This window comes from Tachyglossus aculeatus, chromosome 4 (genome assembly GCF_015852505.1).
Source record: "Tachyglossus aculeatus isolate mTacAcu1 chromosome 4, mTacAcu1.pri, whole genome shotgun sequence".
Classification (NCBI taxonomy): Eukaryota; Metazoa; Chordata; class Mammalia; order Monotremata; family Tachyglossidae; genus Tachyglossus; species Tachyglossus aculeatus.
The window spans coordinates 63,268,009-63,284,991 of NC_052069.1; the positions used below are offsets into that span (position 1 = coordinate 63,268,009).

The 16,983-nt window shown below is 49.4% G+C and overlaps 1 protein-coding gene across 1 annotated transcript in view; it reads right to left on the reverse strand.

Annotated features, from left to right (window-relative positions):
* NR5A2 (nuclear receptor subfamily 5 group A member 2) overlaps nucleotides 1-16,983 on the reverse strand; it is a 174,939-nt gene that overhangs the window by 151,349 nt on the left and 6,607 nt on the right. Inside the window, exons 2-4 of the mRNA XM_038745435.1 lie at nucleotides 9,656-9,793; nucleotides 4,467-4,585; nucleotides 2,832-2,973 (exon numbers count right to left, since the gene is read on the reverse strand). Of these exons, the coding sequence (XP_038601363.1) occupies nucleotides 2,832-2,973; nucleotides 4,467-4,585; nucleotides 9,656-9,793 (399 nt within the window). The remainder of the gene's footprint in view (nucleotides 1-2,831; nucleotides 2,974-4,466; nucleotides 4,586-9,655; nucleotides 9,794-16,983) is intronic.

Genomic DNA, 16,983 nt, shown 5'->3' on the forward strand with positions numbered 1-16,983 from the left:
TCTTTGTAACAGCCCCAAGATTGCAAAAGACCTCTTTCTTATTTCATTCATTAATTCCTTTCTATAAGCATGCTGTGGAATTGGAAAAATATTCCAGACCTGTGAGAATCTAGTAATAATAATAATCATCATCATCATCATCATCATTATATAATGAGAATCTAGTAGCCCTTTGGCGGGCTGGAATGCATCCACACCCAATGTGGATAATCCCTGTTGCATTTCCGTATTCTTGTACATAAGAAACAGTAGTTCTGTGCCCGTGGTGCCACATAGGCCCCTTGAGAGTTATTCTGTAGGAACCCCAAGTGAAGCGAATAAAAAATTATTGCAAGACAGATTCCTGAGCAGAATTCGGAAACTTCTCTCGAGAAGGAATGTCTCCTATATGTAGTTCAGGGTTATTTTGCTAAAAAAAAAAAAATTAGGGATACACCAGTTGTTGAAAAAAAAATCTGTATTTGAAAGACTGCCTATGGATGATTATCTGCTCACCATTTCCTAGAAAAAACGGTTATCTGGATCAAAACCTACTGATACTGTGACTGCTCCTACTGCCTCATGCTTGGGAGATAATGGAAAAAAATCCAGGTCAAAAGCTGCCTTGGGAGTCATTTCAATGGTCTCCGCTACAGTGGACTTTGTCCCTTTGGCATTTTCCTAATAGGCTAGTCAGTCATTCTCACCAAGCCCATGGCATTGGCTCATGACAATTAGCCAAAAAAAAAAGGAATCTCAGGGAGCCCAGGGACACCCTGACACTGCCATTCTTGCTGGAGGTGAAGTTCCCGAGCTTTTATCTCAGGGATTAGTGTATCATTAAATATGTATCGAGACTCTCAAGTACATAGAATACTGTACAGTATCATTAAAGGCCTTAACAATTTATGTTGTTTTCATCTCCACGGTAATTTATGAACTAATGTCCAAGTCTATATACTATTATTAGAGGAATGCTCATATAAAGTTCATGTTAGGCATTTTCAATTACGAAAGCATTTGTTCTTTCAATTTTTTTAGACAAAGAAAGGCAATTTGCATTGGTGACAACCGGACATTACTGTAAATTCCTTTTATGCTTTCCAAAAGTGCAATATGCGTTCACTCATTCATTCATTCAATCATATTTATTGAGCGCTTACTGTGTGCAGAGCACTGTACTAAGCACTTGGGAAGTACAAGTTGACAACATATAGAGACGGTCCCTACCCAACAGCAGGCTCACAGTCTAGAAGGGGGAGACAGACAACAAAACAAAACATATTAACAAAATAAAATAATTAGAATAGTAAATATGTACAAGTAAAATAAATAGAGTAATAAATATGTACAAACATATACACAGGTGCTGTGGGGAGGGGAAGGAGATAGGGTTGGGGGGAACTAATGCTCATTTTAACGATGTGCTCATTATATCTTTTTTGGACCAAAATCTTATTGAATCACTTATTTCTGTTTCACATAAAGTTGGGGGTAGGGGTGGGAGCTAGGGGTTGAGCAAACTATTGAATAAAGCCCTGAGTTGGCCGCCATGCTTGATAGAAAGGCTTTAGTGTGTTTTTCCAACAGAACATAGTGAAAGGATCCATGTTCAAGAAATCAGAATCAGTAGCAATCGGGTGCCTTTTTTGATCTCATTTTAACATCAACCCTGTCTGGACATTCCCTATGCCAAATGAATTTGCTCTTTGCATCTGGAAGGCACAGTATAGCACTCACAGTGGATTTGTTTGACCATTTAACTCAGACCTGAGCATTTATATTCACACAAAGCAATAAGCAAAATAGCCTGTGTTGCATTTGTCAAAACAAAAAAAAGACATTAATTCCATTGGTATTGAGCTTGAATGCCCCTTAATACTATTCTTCATGCCCTGGCACTAGATCTTTTCATTGGTTAGGCACAAATGAACCAATAATTAATAGCTTATTTAAAATATATTTAAGTCATGGAAAGCTAGTAGGTCAGAGGTTAAAAAACAACAACCCAGGATAATTGCCCATGGGCTTCTAATTATTTACAGCCGGCCCATAATATATTAACTTTGGAGCCTGCTGGTTTGCACATTTAATCACAGGTATTACTCTTCTTGTAAAGTTTAGGATGGATTATGTTAAAGGATTCTGCTTTTCTTGCCAAATTAACTTTACTAATTGAATAGCATATTATTTCAAAACAGCAATTTTCCCGCAGCTGCTCTCCTATAATTCCAAAAGGATTTAAAAAGCAAATAAACAATCCACTGGAGGTAGTCACACGAACTCTGTTTCATTTTCCGACATTTGGAAAATATGTCTTTTCGCCTTAGTAAAAATATATAAAATTTTTATTTTCCCCATTTGAAGACTCTTTAGTCCAGTGCTTTAAGGCAATAAATATAACCAAATGAATGAAAATGTCACATTTGCAAGTGAGTTCCTCAAATAACACTGACCCAGTTTATCCTCTTGATCAGTGAGCTAACAGAATATTTGATTTTATTTCACATTTACTTTCTATTTTCAGTTTGTCCTCAATTAATCTGCTCTTAAGGCAATGTCTTGTATTCTGTCCCCTGTTCTTTGGGGTTTTTTAAAATCAATCTGCTCTCTCCTTCTCCCACCCAAACTGTTCCTGACAAATTTTAAGGTGTTGTTTCCCCACCACCACCACCACCACCATTGGTTTATAGTCGAACCTATGACAAGCTCCGGGAACATGACTGAACCAGAAAAAAATTGTGACTGCCATTAAGACCACCAGGTTAAAATGAAAATCTTTCCATGAACTTTGGTTAAAACTGAAATCTTTTCAGGGTTTTAAATAGTTATAGTATGCAGAAGACGCTTACCTTCTAACTTCATTCCGACACTTAGACATTTTTGAAATCGGCAGTAAGGGCAACGCTTTCTCTGGGTTTTGTCAATCTGACAGTTCTGATTCTCTATGCATGTATATCTTTTGTTATTCTGGACTGTTCGTTTAAAAAAGCCCTGTGAGACAGAGAAAACAGTAAGATGGATAATAACTCTAACATTATGCTTCAACTCTTTGTTTTCTTTTAAAGAAAGAATTGTCAAATCTTTTCATTACTCCAGCCGAGCAGTTCTGTGGCTCTGTGATTTCAGCAGACTGGACTTCTAAAAAAATGCCAGGCCATAACTGAGGTTTTCTGGCATAGGGATTGTACTTCTGGAGATTTGTGTCAAATTTTGGAGAGGGTTGGCCAGGCCCCACTGCATCCCGTAATTGTTGAGAATGAAATTTTCTACATTCGGTGGTGTTTCTTCAAAGTCTGTTCTTTTGTTCGTCTCTTTAATGAGTGCTACATATTAGGCACTCATTGGGGTTTGCACTATTAGTTAAGTAATTCGATATGGAATAAGTGAAATACTGCTGCAAAATGGGATGGAAAATGGAATGGCATGACATCTCAGATCTTTAACACATGCCAACAATGGAAAGTTGTGAGTTGGGAGATTCAGGGAACAACTTGGCAGGGGCCGGGGGTGGGGGTGGGGGTGGGAGTGTTGGGGGGGGGGGGTGTCTGCTAACAATTTTACTGAAATATAATTACATGGAGGAACTTTTTAGGGAAAGAGGAAAAATGGCAAACGTTTTCCAAAGAAAATGGAGTTTAGAAAAGTAAAGTCTTTGTTTATCTTTAGTTTCTCTTCAGAGGAAAAGAAACAAAATCACAACATGATATTTGAAATTTCAAGGCCTATTCATAGGTTTATCAAAGTATTATTTGATAGTCTAGTCTGATAGTTCTCTAGAGAAACTGAACTTTGCTTTTGTATAGAGAACAAAGTGTTTTAATTGTTACTGATTTAAGTAGTTGTGTAGACTTTTCTCTACTTTCAGGATTAATGTAAAATGGCTATCACTTCGTTCATTATGGTTTAAAAGTCTATTTTCCATATATTATTTTACAGTTTCCTTGCAGCTAGAGTAAATTTCATCTGTCATAAAATGCATCTTATATCACTGTATATGATATCATTTGTCGTGTATTTATTTTCAGTTGTAAAATTGAAATAAATATCTAAATATTGTTTAATAGCTAAATGAGAATCAAGTAATAAGCAACAAGTCATATTTCATCCCGATGAGTAGTAACACTAATTGCTTTAAAATCGAAATTTATGGAACCAAATAGTTTGCCACGTCTTCTAAAAAGTTCATAAATCGACTGAAATAAAAATTTAGAGCTGTTTGAAATGGCAGTTCTGCAACCGCGTCACTTTATAATACAATATCATTTATTAGAAGCAACGGAAAGTAGTTAAGAAACACTAGGAAACGTCATTCATCTTTGGATCTTTTAGGAAAATGAGGCACTTTTCAAAGAACCCTCTCTAAACGATTAGTCATTCCTTTAAGCGTATCTGAAAGCGGCAACAAATTCGATCAGAAGGAAGCCCTGGGGAAATTGTTTCTTTTAAAAAACAGTTTTCATTCTAGTTAGCAGCGTGCACCAAACCTTGCAACTCTCACAGGTGAGAAGCCCATAATGGTACCCGGACACTTTATCTCCACAGACTGGACAGAGCTCTTCGAGATCTTCATCGTAAGAATAATTCACCATTTTAAATTGAGACACTAAAAAAGACCAAAAACAAACTCATTAACCAATCAGGAATCATTTCAGTCGACTCCTCTAAGAGAAGTCCAAAAGCCAATCTACTTTCACATAGTTGCTGCAGAGAAGAAATGTTTTTACGCGTGGAAAGCAGAGCCGCGACTCGGGGAACCAGGGAACGCGCTTTCCGGCTCATTTATTGTTGATAATAATTATCATTATGGTATTTGCTAAGCGGTTGCGATCTGCCAAGCACTGTTCTAAGCGCTGGGGTGGATCCCAAGTAACGTGCGTTTTGCCCTCTCTTTTGCTACTTTAAAGAGCCTCAGCCGCACGCACGCCCGGCAACCGAAATTGGGCGCAGAAACAGGAGTCGATGAAAGTAGTTTCTCCCTTATTGCAAAAGCGTTTGAAAAGCCAGAGTCTTTGAGATGGCCGTCCTAATAATAATGATGGTATTTTGTTAAGCGCTTACTATGTGCCAAGCACCGCAAGGCGCATCGCTACCCATTCACCTAAAGCTGCTTTCGTCCACCCTTCTTCCCGGGAAGCGGTCCTCGGCGGGGTTTGAAACCTCGGGCCGGGGCTGGAAATAGCAGATTTTTTTGTTCGTTGTGGACCCTGGCCCCTAAACCCAACGAGTCCCCTCTGTGCCACCTGGATACCTGGAAATCTTTAAGTTGCGCCTCTATAGAGCCCCTTCTGCTTCACCCAACCCCTCCTGCCACCCCCACTCCCCACCCCACAACCATTTTGCCCAGGAAAGGGATTAATAATAATAATAATGGCATTTGTTAAGCGCTTACTATGTGCAGGGCACTGTTCTAAGCGCTGAGGGGGGATACAAGGTGGATACAAGGGTTATTCTCTGTCTCCCCCTTTTAGACTGTGAGCCCACTGTTGGACTGTTAGACTGCCTCTATATGTTGCCAATTTGTACTTCCCAAGCGCTCAGTACAGTGCTCTGCACATAGTAAGCGCTCAATAAATATGATTGATGATGATGATGATGATGGGGGGCGAAGGCCAAAGTGGGAGGCAGAGGTTGGGTGGGGACGGGGGTCGTAAACCCCTTCGGGTTTACGCCTTAACCAAACCCGGTCATAATAAACAGTAATAATGATAATGGTATTTGTTAAGCTTTTACTATGTGCCAAGCACTGCTCTAAATGCTGGGGGAGATACAAGGTAATCAGGTTGTCCCACAGGGCCTCCCAGTCTTAATCCCCATTTTCCAGATGAGCTAACCGAGGCACAGAGAAGTTAAGTGATTTGCCCAAAGTCACACAGCTGATAAGTGGAGGAGCCGGGATTAGAACCCGTGACCTCTGACTCCCAAGCCCGCGCTCTTTCCACTGAGCCGCGCTGAACCTCTGGGGTGGATACAAAGTAGTGAGGTTGTCCCACGTGGGGCTCACAGTCTTCGTCCCCGTTTTACAGATGAGGGAACTGAGGCGCAGAGAAGTTAAGTGACTTGTCCAAAGTCACACACAGCGGATTGGGTGGTGGAGCCGGGATTAGGGCGCGAGCGGTGGGCAGGAAAGGGAACTTCCTGCAGACGGGCTGATCCCGAAAGATGGTAAACGGCCAAGGCGGCAGCGTTGGGAGACCCGACAAATATCCCTCCAACAGCTCCCTGCCCCCTGATCCATGACAGCTCCCAGGAAAAATTCCCCAGGCCGGGCAAGGCAGGGCCCTCGGAGCGGGGGCCGAGTGGATGAGCGCCCTACCTTTGCTTGGTTATTTGCGTAGCACCAGGTAGGGAGCTGGTCCTCTCATTCATTTTATTCATTCAATCGTATTTATTGAGCGCTCACTGGGTGCAGAGCACTGTAGCTATATGATTTAGGGCAAATCACTTCTCTGTGCCTCAATTACCTCATCTGTAAAATGGGGATTAAGACTGCGAGCCCCAGGAATAACCTCATTACCTTATATGTACCTCAGCGCTTAGATCAGTGCTTGGCACATAGTAAGCGCTTAACAAATACCATCATTGTTGTTACAAATCGGCAACGTATTGGTCCCTGCCCAACAAAGGGGTCTCCTTCTCCTTTTCCCTTGCGCCGTGCCAAACTGCCCCTCGCCCAGCTTTCCGCCCCTCCACCTTGACAGACCCCGTTCCTGGGTTGAGGAGTGTAGATGGGTGGATGGAGCAGGAGGAAGGGGATGGATGGGCTGGGGGAAAACGGGGCTGCAGCGAGATTTGCCTCGAAAACCAAAACGCCAACTCTGAAGCCTTCGGAGCGATCCCGACAGACCCGGGAAGCGCCACAGAGTAGAAATCAATCAATCCAGCGGCCGTATTTATTGAGCGCTTGTGGTGCACAGAGCACTGTGCTAAGCGCTTGGGTGAGAAAGGCGGTCGGACCCGGCCGGGAGCCAGGACCAGGGGCGGAGAGAGCCAGGAGCCAGAACTTCCAGGGAATTTAATTCTGGAGAAGGGATTTCTCTGGGATTAGAGACGTCTGCACCCCTTTCTCCCTTCTCTAGGCGTCGGGAGTCCAAAGCTGCTTCGGGATGCACACTATTTTGAGGAGGGGGCTCAAACTTGCCAAAGCCCCGCGCTTTATTTCCGCGGCAAGGATCGAGGCCGAAAAAGGGCAGAGAAGGATACCCCTCCCTGTACCCCCTGGGCCAGGAAGATAGGGAACCCTGGGCAGCCTCTAGGACAGAGAGAGGCGAAGAAGAGAGCTCCCGGTTCCAGCTCCCGGTTCCGGATTCCTCATGGGTTCCCGGAAAGGAATGGGACAAGGAGGGCCGGCTGGCGCTCAGGGCCGGATCTCGGATCCCCCCTCTCGGGACAGCAAACTGCGAAGAAGTTGGAAGAGGAGTTTCCTCGGGGAGCACGGAAAGGGACCTTGGAGAGCCGAGCCCCTCTCCTGTCTCCCGACCCTCTTGGCTCTCCGAGGTGCAGGTTCGCTGGGCTGGACCAAGCGCTTAATACAGTGCTCTGCACACAGGAAGCGCTCGATAAATACGATGGCGTGAATTGAGTGAATGGACTCCTGCGGCAGGGGGCGGGAAAGTCTTGGGGCAGGCGGAAGGTCAGCCAGCTCTTCAGGGCCTCTCCCTTTATTTTGCGAAGCGCCTCGCAGTCTTCCCTCCCCGACCCCGGGATGAGATGATTAAGGTTTGGGACGGGAAGATTCCGCTTCCCCCTGGAATCTTCATTACCCGGAATGATTATTCTCTCCCTCTTCCTTCCCGGCCGCATTCCCAGGACGGTTCTCCCTGCGGGATCCCCAGGAAGCACGTGCACCAGAACGCCGGGCGGAGAGTTTGCTGTGCGTCCTGTACACCCGGATCCGGCCGGTTTCCTAAACTCTGGCCCTGCCAGCTCCCTGCGAATAGGCTCCTTCTGGTCAGAGCTCCCTCTCCTCTCCTCTCCGCTCCCTCTCCCTCTCCCTCCTCCTCTCCCTCTCTCCCTCTCCTATCCCTTTCCGTTTCCCTCTCCCTCTCCTATCCCTCTCTCTCTCTCTCTCTCTCTCTCTCTCTCTCTCTCTCTCTCTCTCTCTCTCTCTCTCTCTCGTAGCACTTGATTTCGGGGATTTTCCCGAATCCCCTTTCCTCCGCCGAAGCCTGGAGGGAATCCGGGAAATCCTCCCAAAAGCAGGCCCCATGGCTGGAGTAGCCCCCACCCCAACCCGCTCAGACCCCTAAGCAGATGTGCCTTCTGGACGTGCGGCCCAGGCAGGTAACATCGCTAGAGTGTAAACTCGTTTTGGGGCAGGGAACTTGTCTACCAACTCTGTTAGGCTGTTCTCTCCCAAGCGCTTAGTGCAGTGCTCTGAACACAGTAGGCGCTCCATAAATACGATTGCTTGACTGATTGATCCCAAGGCCACCAAAGGGCACCTTCTGTGCCTGGAAGCGGCGAGGTGACCCTCCTGGGGGGGCTTTCTTAACCCTGTCCTCCCCCTGCCCGACTCGCCCTCCCGCCCGCCCTGCCAACCGACCACCGGTCCTTGCCCACTCAACTGTGATAAACTTCCTAGGGGTTATAATACAAGCCAGATCCGGACTGCTATTTCTGAGCGCGGGGCCGCGCCGCCGGCGGAATTTATTTGTTTTCTCGTTAGCAATCAAGAGCGGGGGAAACAGATGGGACTTGCCTATTCCCAATACTCTGATTGAAGTATCTGCATCAAGCTAGTGTTTCTCCTCCCTCCCCTCTCCCCCTCACCCCCTTTTCCCCTCCGGCTTGCCCATCCACCCTTTTACGCCCCGCGGAGTTGAGGGCGGCATTTTTCGTGCCCGGTTCGGCCCTCTGCTTTCCACCTGGGTCCGGGGGGCGTCGTGGCCCCGGGCACTTTAATCCCTTGGGGTCCTTCCTGCTTCTCCCCCTCCGTGGTCGTTTCCTCGGCGGGTCCGCGCCCCCCTTTCCCAGGCCGGACCCCGTCCCCCCACAGAGGCCAGCAGCGCGGGCATAATAATAATAATAATGGTATTTGTTACGCGCTTACTGTGTGCCAAGCACTACTCCAAGCCAGCAAATAATGGCATTTATTACGCGCTTACTATTTACAAAGCCCTGTTCTAAGCGCTAGGGGAGATACAAGGCGATCAGGTTGTCCCACGGGGGGGCTCACAGTCTTCATCCCCATTTTACAGATGAGGCAACTGAGGAGCAGAGCAGTTAAGTGACTTGCCCAAAGTCCCACAGCTGACAAGTGGAGGAACGGGGATTTGAACCCATGATCTCTGACTCCAAAGCCCGGGCTCTTTCCACTGAGCCAGGCTGCTTCTCTAAGTCGCTGGGAACTTAGTTTCTCCGGGAGCCGTGGATGCCCGCTGGTGGGATCGGCCGTGGGTGGCTCGCCCAGCCACAAAGCCCGGTGCCCCTCCTGTGCCCAGCCCTCTCTGCCTATGTGGTGACCGAGTCCGGTTGCCAACTTGTACTTCCCAAGCGCTCAGTCCAGTGCTCTGCACAGAGTTAGCGCTCACTCAATACGATTGATTGATTGATTGATTGAGTCCGGCCTACGCGTTGGTGTCCGGCCTCTGCCCTGCCTGTGCCCACCTATCCACGCCCTGCCAGGGCCCAGCCGCAGGTTGGGGCGCGGGGCAGCGCAGGGGGGGCACCTTACCTTGCATGTTTTCCGGCAGTGGCCCCTGTTCCCCATGCGATCGGGCGAGACCCAGCGCTTCGCTCTCCACTTTAGGCAGCATGACCAGACGGCTGCGGGCCGGGGGCGGGGGGCCGTGTCCGTCCGGGAGCCCGGCACCTGGACACGACAGCACAGATTCAACTCCCGCGGAAGGAAGAGAGGGCGACGGAGCGCCCTCCCATCTCCGCCCACCTCCACCTCCACCTCCTCCTCCTCCTCCTCTCCCGCTCCCCCCGCCTCCGGGGGCTGCCCGCGGCCGGGAATTTGGGGGGGGAGAAGGACCGTCCGGGATGCCCGGCTCACCGCAGTCGGGCGTCCCGGGCCATGGGCATCCCTCTGCCCGCCTTCGCAGCGCTGCGCAGCCGCTGCCTCGCTTCCTCCAGCCCTTCTGGTTGAGGGTGGACTAGGAGCGGACGGCTCCCTCCATGCCGCCCGCCCCTCTCCCTCTTTTCCCGGCGGGAATGGGCAATGGCAGGGTGACACGTCCCGGGAAGAGGGGAGGGATTGGGGATACTTGAAGTTATGGGCTCGAGGGGCCGAATGCTTTTGCAGCCAATGAGAAAGGGGCGCGCTCTCGCGTACACACACGTACACATATGCACACACTTACACACACCCACACACTCACACACGCCTGTCCCCTTGGCACTTCAATCACCCCGAGCCCTCCAGAACCAGAAAGGAAGCCCACTCCCTACCCCAGGTCCAATCAAGGTTTTCTTCTATTCTGGGGCGAAGGCCATTGTTGAGAAAGAGGAAAAAAGAAGGGAATTGCTCCCAGTGGCGCCTCTAAAGGTCTCGGCACTTGGCATGAGACCCCCACGAGTGTCCCCTCATCCTCTCCTCGTCCACTCTCAAGGGCAAACCCTCTGTGCCCTAGGCCACCCTGGAGGCGGATGCCAACCTCTCCCCACCCCCCGGGCAGCCCCTTGGCCATCCTGAGAAGGGTAGGGAGGGGATGTGGGGGCAGAGCCAGGGCTGAGAGATGTGGAGAGGGAGGGGTGTGCATGATCTGAGATTAGAACAGTGCTTTGCACAGAGTAAGCGCTCAACAAATACCATTTTTATTTTATTGCTTCCCCCTGCACCACTGCTTTCGCCAGGCCTAGGCTGGTGCTGCTCTCGTGGACGGCGCTTTTACCAAGGGCTCCGAAACCTCTTACCCAGCCTTCAGAGCCTGCATGAGGTCCCGCATTTTTTAAAAGTTTAGCCATCTGTTCCTCCTCTGCAGCCTCCGCTCAGCGAGGACAACATCTTCAGAGTGCCCAGCGCGGGACAGAACCGTCCCGTGAAAGCTCGCAGAGCGCCAAGAAACGGCCCACCTTAAACCCCCCATTCATTAATTCAGTCGTATTTATTGAGCGCTTACTGTGCGCAGAGCACTGGACTAAGCGCTTCCTGCGCGTCCAAAGAGGGAGCGCTAATCCGGGCGTTAACGGCACGAATTGGGGGAGAGACTAAACTTTCCCGCGCTTCCTCTAGCCCCCTCAATCCAACTCGCTCTTTCCAAGACTCAAAGACCTCATAGTCTCCGGACCAGTTTCTTCTGGGACTCTGGGCCCGTCGGTAAAAATACTACTACTAAATGATGATGGTATTTGTTAAGCGCTTACTATGTGCCAAGCACCGTTCTAAGCGCTGGGGTAGATACAAGGGAATCAGGTTGTCCCACGTGGGGCTCACAGTCTTCATCCCCATTTTACAGATGAGGTCACTGAGGCGCAGGGAAGTGAAGTGACTTGCCCAGAGTCACACAGCTGACAAGTGGTGGAGCCGGGATTAGAACCCACGACCTTTCCACTAAACCACGTTGCTTCCCAGAACTCAGGGTGGGCGTCGCTCCCGTCTGTGGATTCGTTTGGTTCAACGTGGATGCAGTTGACTGCCCAGACGCCTAACGGTCAGGGGACCCACCCTCTTCTCGGCTGATCCTTGTCCGTGGGATTCCCACCTGATCCCGGCGGCGCGGGCAGGGGGAAAGCTGATTCCCTCCGGCCAAACAGGGGAGGCTGAAGGAGGCTCCGGATCCCACAGGGAGGCTAGTTTCCAGCTGGTCCTGAAACCCTCCTCCAGCCCAGCCAGCGGGTCTTCTTTCCTCATCCCACTCCAGGAGTTGGAGGGACCAGGGGGCAGAGCTGGGGCTTGCCCAACAGGCTGGACGCTGCCCTTAGACACGCACGGGTGTCAGCCGCGAGACTGGAGGACATCTGGAATTTCCCGAACGAGGAGGCCCCGGTCAGAGTCTTAGTGTAAGGCAAGGAAATCCAGAATCCCTCCTAGTTGGTAAAATCCCTGAGGTCATACTACTACTACTACTACTAATGGCATTTGTTAAGCGTTTACTCTGCGCATAGCACTGTTCTAAGAGCTGGGGGGGATACAAGGTGATCAGGTTGTCCCACGAGGGGCTCACAGTCTTAATTCCCATTTTACAGACGAGGTAACTGAAGCCCAGAGAAGTTAAGTGACTTGCCCAAAGTCACACAGCTCACAAGTGGCAGAGCCGTGATTAGAACTCATGACCTCTAGCTCCCAAGCCCATTGAACCACGAGGGCACGGATTGTGTTTACTAATTCATTCATTCAATCGTATTTATTGAACACTTACTGTGTGCAGAGCACTGTACTAAGCGCTTGGGAAGTACAAATCGGCAACTAATTCTATTGTACTCTTCCAAGTGTCCAGGAGAGTGCCCTGTAATAATAATAATAATGATGATGATGACATTTGTTAAGCGATTACTATGTGCCAAGCACTGTTCTAACCGCTGGAGCACTGTTCTAACCGTTGGAGCACTGTACAAAATAAATACTCAATAAATACTAATGACTGAGCCGTTGATTGAAGGAGATTCTCAGACTCAGACGCCCTATAGCCTCCTCCTCTGCTCTTCCCACTCCCCGTTCGACATCCGCAGCCCAGCCGATTGGGTTGGTATTTATGAAATCCTTTTTATGCATCAAAGCCCTGTTCTTAGCACAGGGATGGAAAGAAGCAAGATGATGATGGGGAGATCACAATTCCTGTGCCACACGGAGCTCGCAAGAGAGCAGAGAAACAGGTTGGCCTACCGAATAGCGCACCAGCCTAGGAGTCAGATGACTTGGGTTCTAATCCCGGTTCCATCATGCGTTTACTGTATGACCCTGGGCAAGTCATTTAACTTCTCTGTGCCCCAGTTACCTCATCTGTATAATGGGAGTTAAGACTATGAGCCTTTTGTGGGACATAGACTGTGTCCAACCTGATTGTCATACATCTACCCCAGTTCCCCCGAACCCCCTCTCCCCCAGACCTCCCCTCCCCATCGTGGGCAGCGAGGCCCCAGGCCACTGCCCGGCCCGAAGGGATCCATCTTCACCTTGGGACTTGGTGATGACGCAGGCTGGAGAGTAGGGCGAATGTTAGGGTCCCGGGGCCGGCAGGAGGAGGGACCTTCAGGGGGGAGGAGATGTGGGTTTTGGTCTGAGATAAAATGAAGCCCCGCGGCTTCCAAAGGGGCCAGGGAGTGGGCGGGGAGTGACTCTTTCTGTTGGTATAGTGTACTCTCCCAAGCGCTTAATACAGTGCTTTGCACGCAGTAAGCGCTCAATAAATACGATTGAATGAACGAGTCCACACTGAGCAGGCGGGTGGGCGGGCGGACAGGACGCTGGCCAAGGGGCATCCAGCTGGGTCCGCAAACATGCAGGGACAGAGACAGCCAGGTGGCTCCTCCCTTTTCCCATGGCTCTGGGGGGTGCGTACACAGTTACATGCAGACACACACACACACATACACACACACACACACACGGAAGGGTGCAGAGGAAGGGGTTCATTCATTCATTCAACCGCATTTACTATGTGCAGAGCACTGTACTAAGCTCTTTGGAAAGTACAGTACAGCAATAAAGAGAGACAATCCCTGCCCACAGCGAGCTCACAGTCTAAAGTTTATAACTACTGGTAATTGAACACCAGTTCCCACCTCCCATCTCCTGTGCGCACCCAACCCCCCAAACTTTCGTCCTCCCCGAGGTCCTAGAGCAAAGGGAGACAGGCGCCACCGCTCTCTCTCCCCATCCTTTTCTCTCAGGCTTTTTTACTAACTTCTCACGAACTCTCTCTCTCTCTCTCTCTTCCCCCCCCCCCCTCTCTCTTCCTCCCCCTCGCCCCTCCACCACCCCCTCTAAATGTCTCCTGAGTTCTCCCGACTTGGTTCCTATATTTTTTTGGAAGATCTTGATTGACATTTGCAATTAAGCAGGATGAAGTCTCGAGGAAGCTTCCACAGCCTTCATTAGCGCCAAAAGCACAGTCCTAGAATATTTGATTCCGGCAGCGCTTTCAGGGATAAAGTACAAACTTCCATTCACACCTCTGCCATGTCTGTGTTGTGGTATGCTTGTATGCGTGTGTGTGTGTGTGTGTGTGTGTGTGTGTGTGTGTGTGTGTGTGTGTGTGTAGGCGTCTCTCTGTGTCCCGGTTTCTGTCTCTCTGTGTTTTCGCCTTTTCCCTTGTGTCTCTATCTCTGTGTATGTATGTATCTCCTTTCTTCTGCTCCCTGTGCCTTAGATTCCAAGGATTGATAGCTCTGGATAGGGCGTGGCGGGTATCCTGGGGCCTGAGTAGCTGGAGATTAATTTTTCATAATGGTATTTGTTAAGCGCTCATTATATGCTTCGTACTATGTACTAAGTGCCAGGGTAGATACAAGCTAATTAGGTTGGACACCGTCCTTGTCCCACAGTCTTAATCCACATTTTGCAGATGAGGTAACCGAAGCACAGATAATAATAATAATAATAATAATAATAATAATAATAATAATAATAATAATAACAATAGTATTTGTTAAGGGCTTACTATGTGCCAAGCACTGTTCTAAGCGCTGGGGTAGATGCAAGGTAATCAGGTTGTCCCACGCGGGGCTCACAAATTTTAATACCCATTTTCCAGGTGAGGTAACTGAGGCCCAGAGAAGTTAAGCGGCTTCCCCAAGGCCACACAGCAGACAAGTGGCGGAGCGGGGATTAGAACCCACGTCCTCTGACTCCCAAGCCCGCGGTCTTTCCACTGAGCACGCTGCTTCAGTGAAGTAACTCTCCCCAGGTCACACAGCAGACTAGTGGCGGAGCGGGATTAGAACCCCGGACCCATTCTTCAACCCTTAGACCACGCTGGTTTGTGTGTGGGATGGGGGGAGGTCAGAAGGAGGTGCGATTCCAAGCCTTCCCAGAGAGCTTTCTCTGGTGGGTGTCGGGGACTTTACCACACTATGCCCTGCGCGGTTCCTGGAGCCTGAGCTCAGGCCGCGAGAGACCCAAGAGTCCGGCAGAGGGGAGGCCTCGGGCTCCCAGCAAAGGGGACAGCGCAGAGCCCAAACCCCAGAGAGCTTCTCCTCCCCTCTTCTGCCTCTCCTCTTCCTACCGTACCCCTCCTTATAATAATGACATTTATTAAGCGCTTACTATGTGCAAAGCACTGTTCTAAGCGCTGAGTAGGTTACAAGGTGATCAGGTTGTCCCCCGTGGGGCTCACAGTCTTCACTCACATTTTACAGATGAGGTAACTGAGGCACAGAGAAGTTAAGTGACTTGCCCAAAGTCACACAGCTGACAATTGGCAGAGTCGGGATTTGAACCCATGACCTCTGACTTCAAAGCCTTTTCCACTGAGCCACTCCTTCTCCTCCCTGCCCCACCCCCTGCGCGACCTTCCCTACGAACTGGGGAAACTTGGTCTAAACGGAGTCAGTTTAGGAAGAGCTACTATGAAACCCCGGATTCCGTTTCCTAAACTAACGTTCATCGGCAGCCTTGTTCCGAAACGCTCCGCTTCGTCTGGTGAAGGAGGAAGGGCTGGGAAATTTGCGCCGCCCGGATCGACGCCCTAAACATCTTCTCAAAAGTAACTCCAGGACCGGGAGAATCGCACTTCGCAGAAGGGCAGGGATGGAACCAACGAAAGAACGAACGAATAAACGAACGAATGAAAGAACGAACGAACGAGCGAGTGAAGAAGTGAGGAAAAGAATGAGCGAGTGAATGTGAGTAAACACGCGTGAGTGAGTCAACGACTGATTGAGTAAATGAGTGTGTGAAGCAGTGAATGTCTACCAAGTCTATTATATTGCACTCTCCCAAGCGCCTAGAACAACGTTCTGCACAGAGTAAGCGCTCAATAAATACTGTGAGCCCACTGTTGGGTAGGGACTGTCTCTATATGTTGCCAATTTGTACTTCCCAAGCGCTTAGTACAGTGCTCTGCACATAGTAAGCGCTCAATAAATACGATTGATGATGATGATGATGATGATGATTGATTGACCGAATGAGTGAGTTGACGCCTTTTGTGATTGCCAGAGACCCGCCAAGACCTGGGGCCTCTAGTCCACACAAAGCGGAGGATTAATTCAATAAAATTAAAAAGTGGGGTGGGGGCAAAGCCCGATCTTTCCACTGGGGAATAACTAGGGTAATTTGATCCCGAATGAGCCCATTTGACTAGACAGTCTATATTGATGAACTTTTCGCTCTGACTGTCTAGAGTTTCCGGGGCGATGGGCCCACTGCCCCCAATTCTTCTTTGCATGCCCACCGCCCCAAATGATGTCCTTGCAGAATACACCGCGGTTCAAAGGTTTACGAGGGCAGGCTGGCACATGACCTTTTAGACTGTGAGCCCACTGTTGGGTAGGGACTGTCTCTATATGTTGCCAATTTGTACTTCCCAAGCGCTTAGTACAGTGCTCTGCACATAGTAAGCGCTCAATAAATACGATTGATGATGATGATGACCGGTGAAGCCAAATTCCGTCTCCGACAGCCAAAGTGGGTGAAACTCGACCCTCCGTGCTGGCCCACATCTGCCCAATCGTTGGAGAATGTTGCCCCGGGAGTAGATATCGGGCAAAACCAGGTACCCGGGAATCATGCGTTAGAAACAGTCACTTTTCCTTCCTTAAGCGCCGCACCAAATGGGGCAATGCAATAGGGGACCGTGAGCAGCAGGAGATGTGTGTCCACGCACGTGTGTGAAGTGGGTGTTCGTAGGTGCAGATGAAGGTGTGTACCTCTGTAAGTATGTATGTGCGTGTGTGAGCGTGGATCTGTGCGCGTGTCCAGATTGCGATTTATTTTAACCCATCTTTGTTCAGCAAAGCACTGAATCGGAGCTGTCTAAGTCTGGTTTAGCCTGGGCAGGGGGTTGGAGATTCGACACACCCGCAGCTCACCCCCCGCGACTGAACTTGGGCAGTTTCCGGAGTTGTTACTCGAGTTAGGACTTTGGATCTTTCAGCAAGCTCGAGTGGGCTATGAGG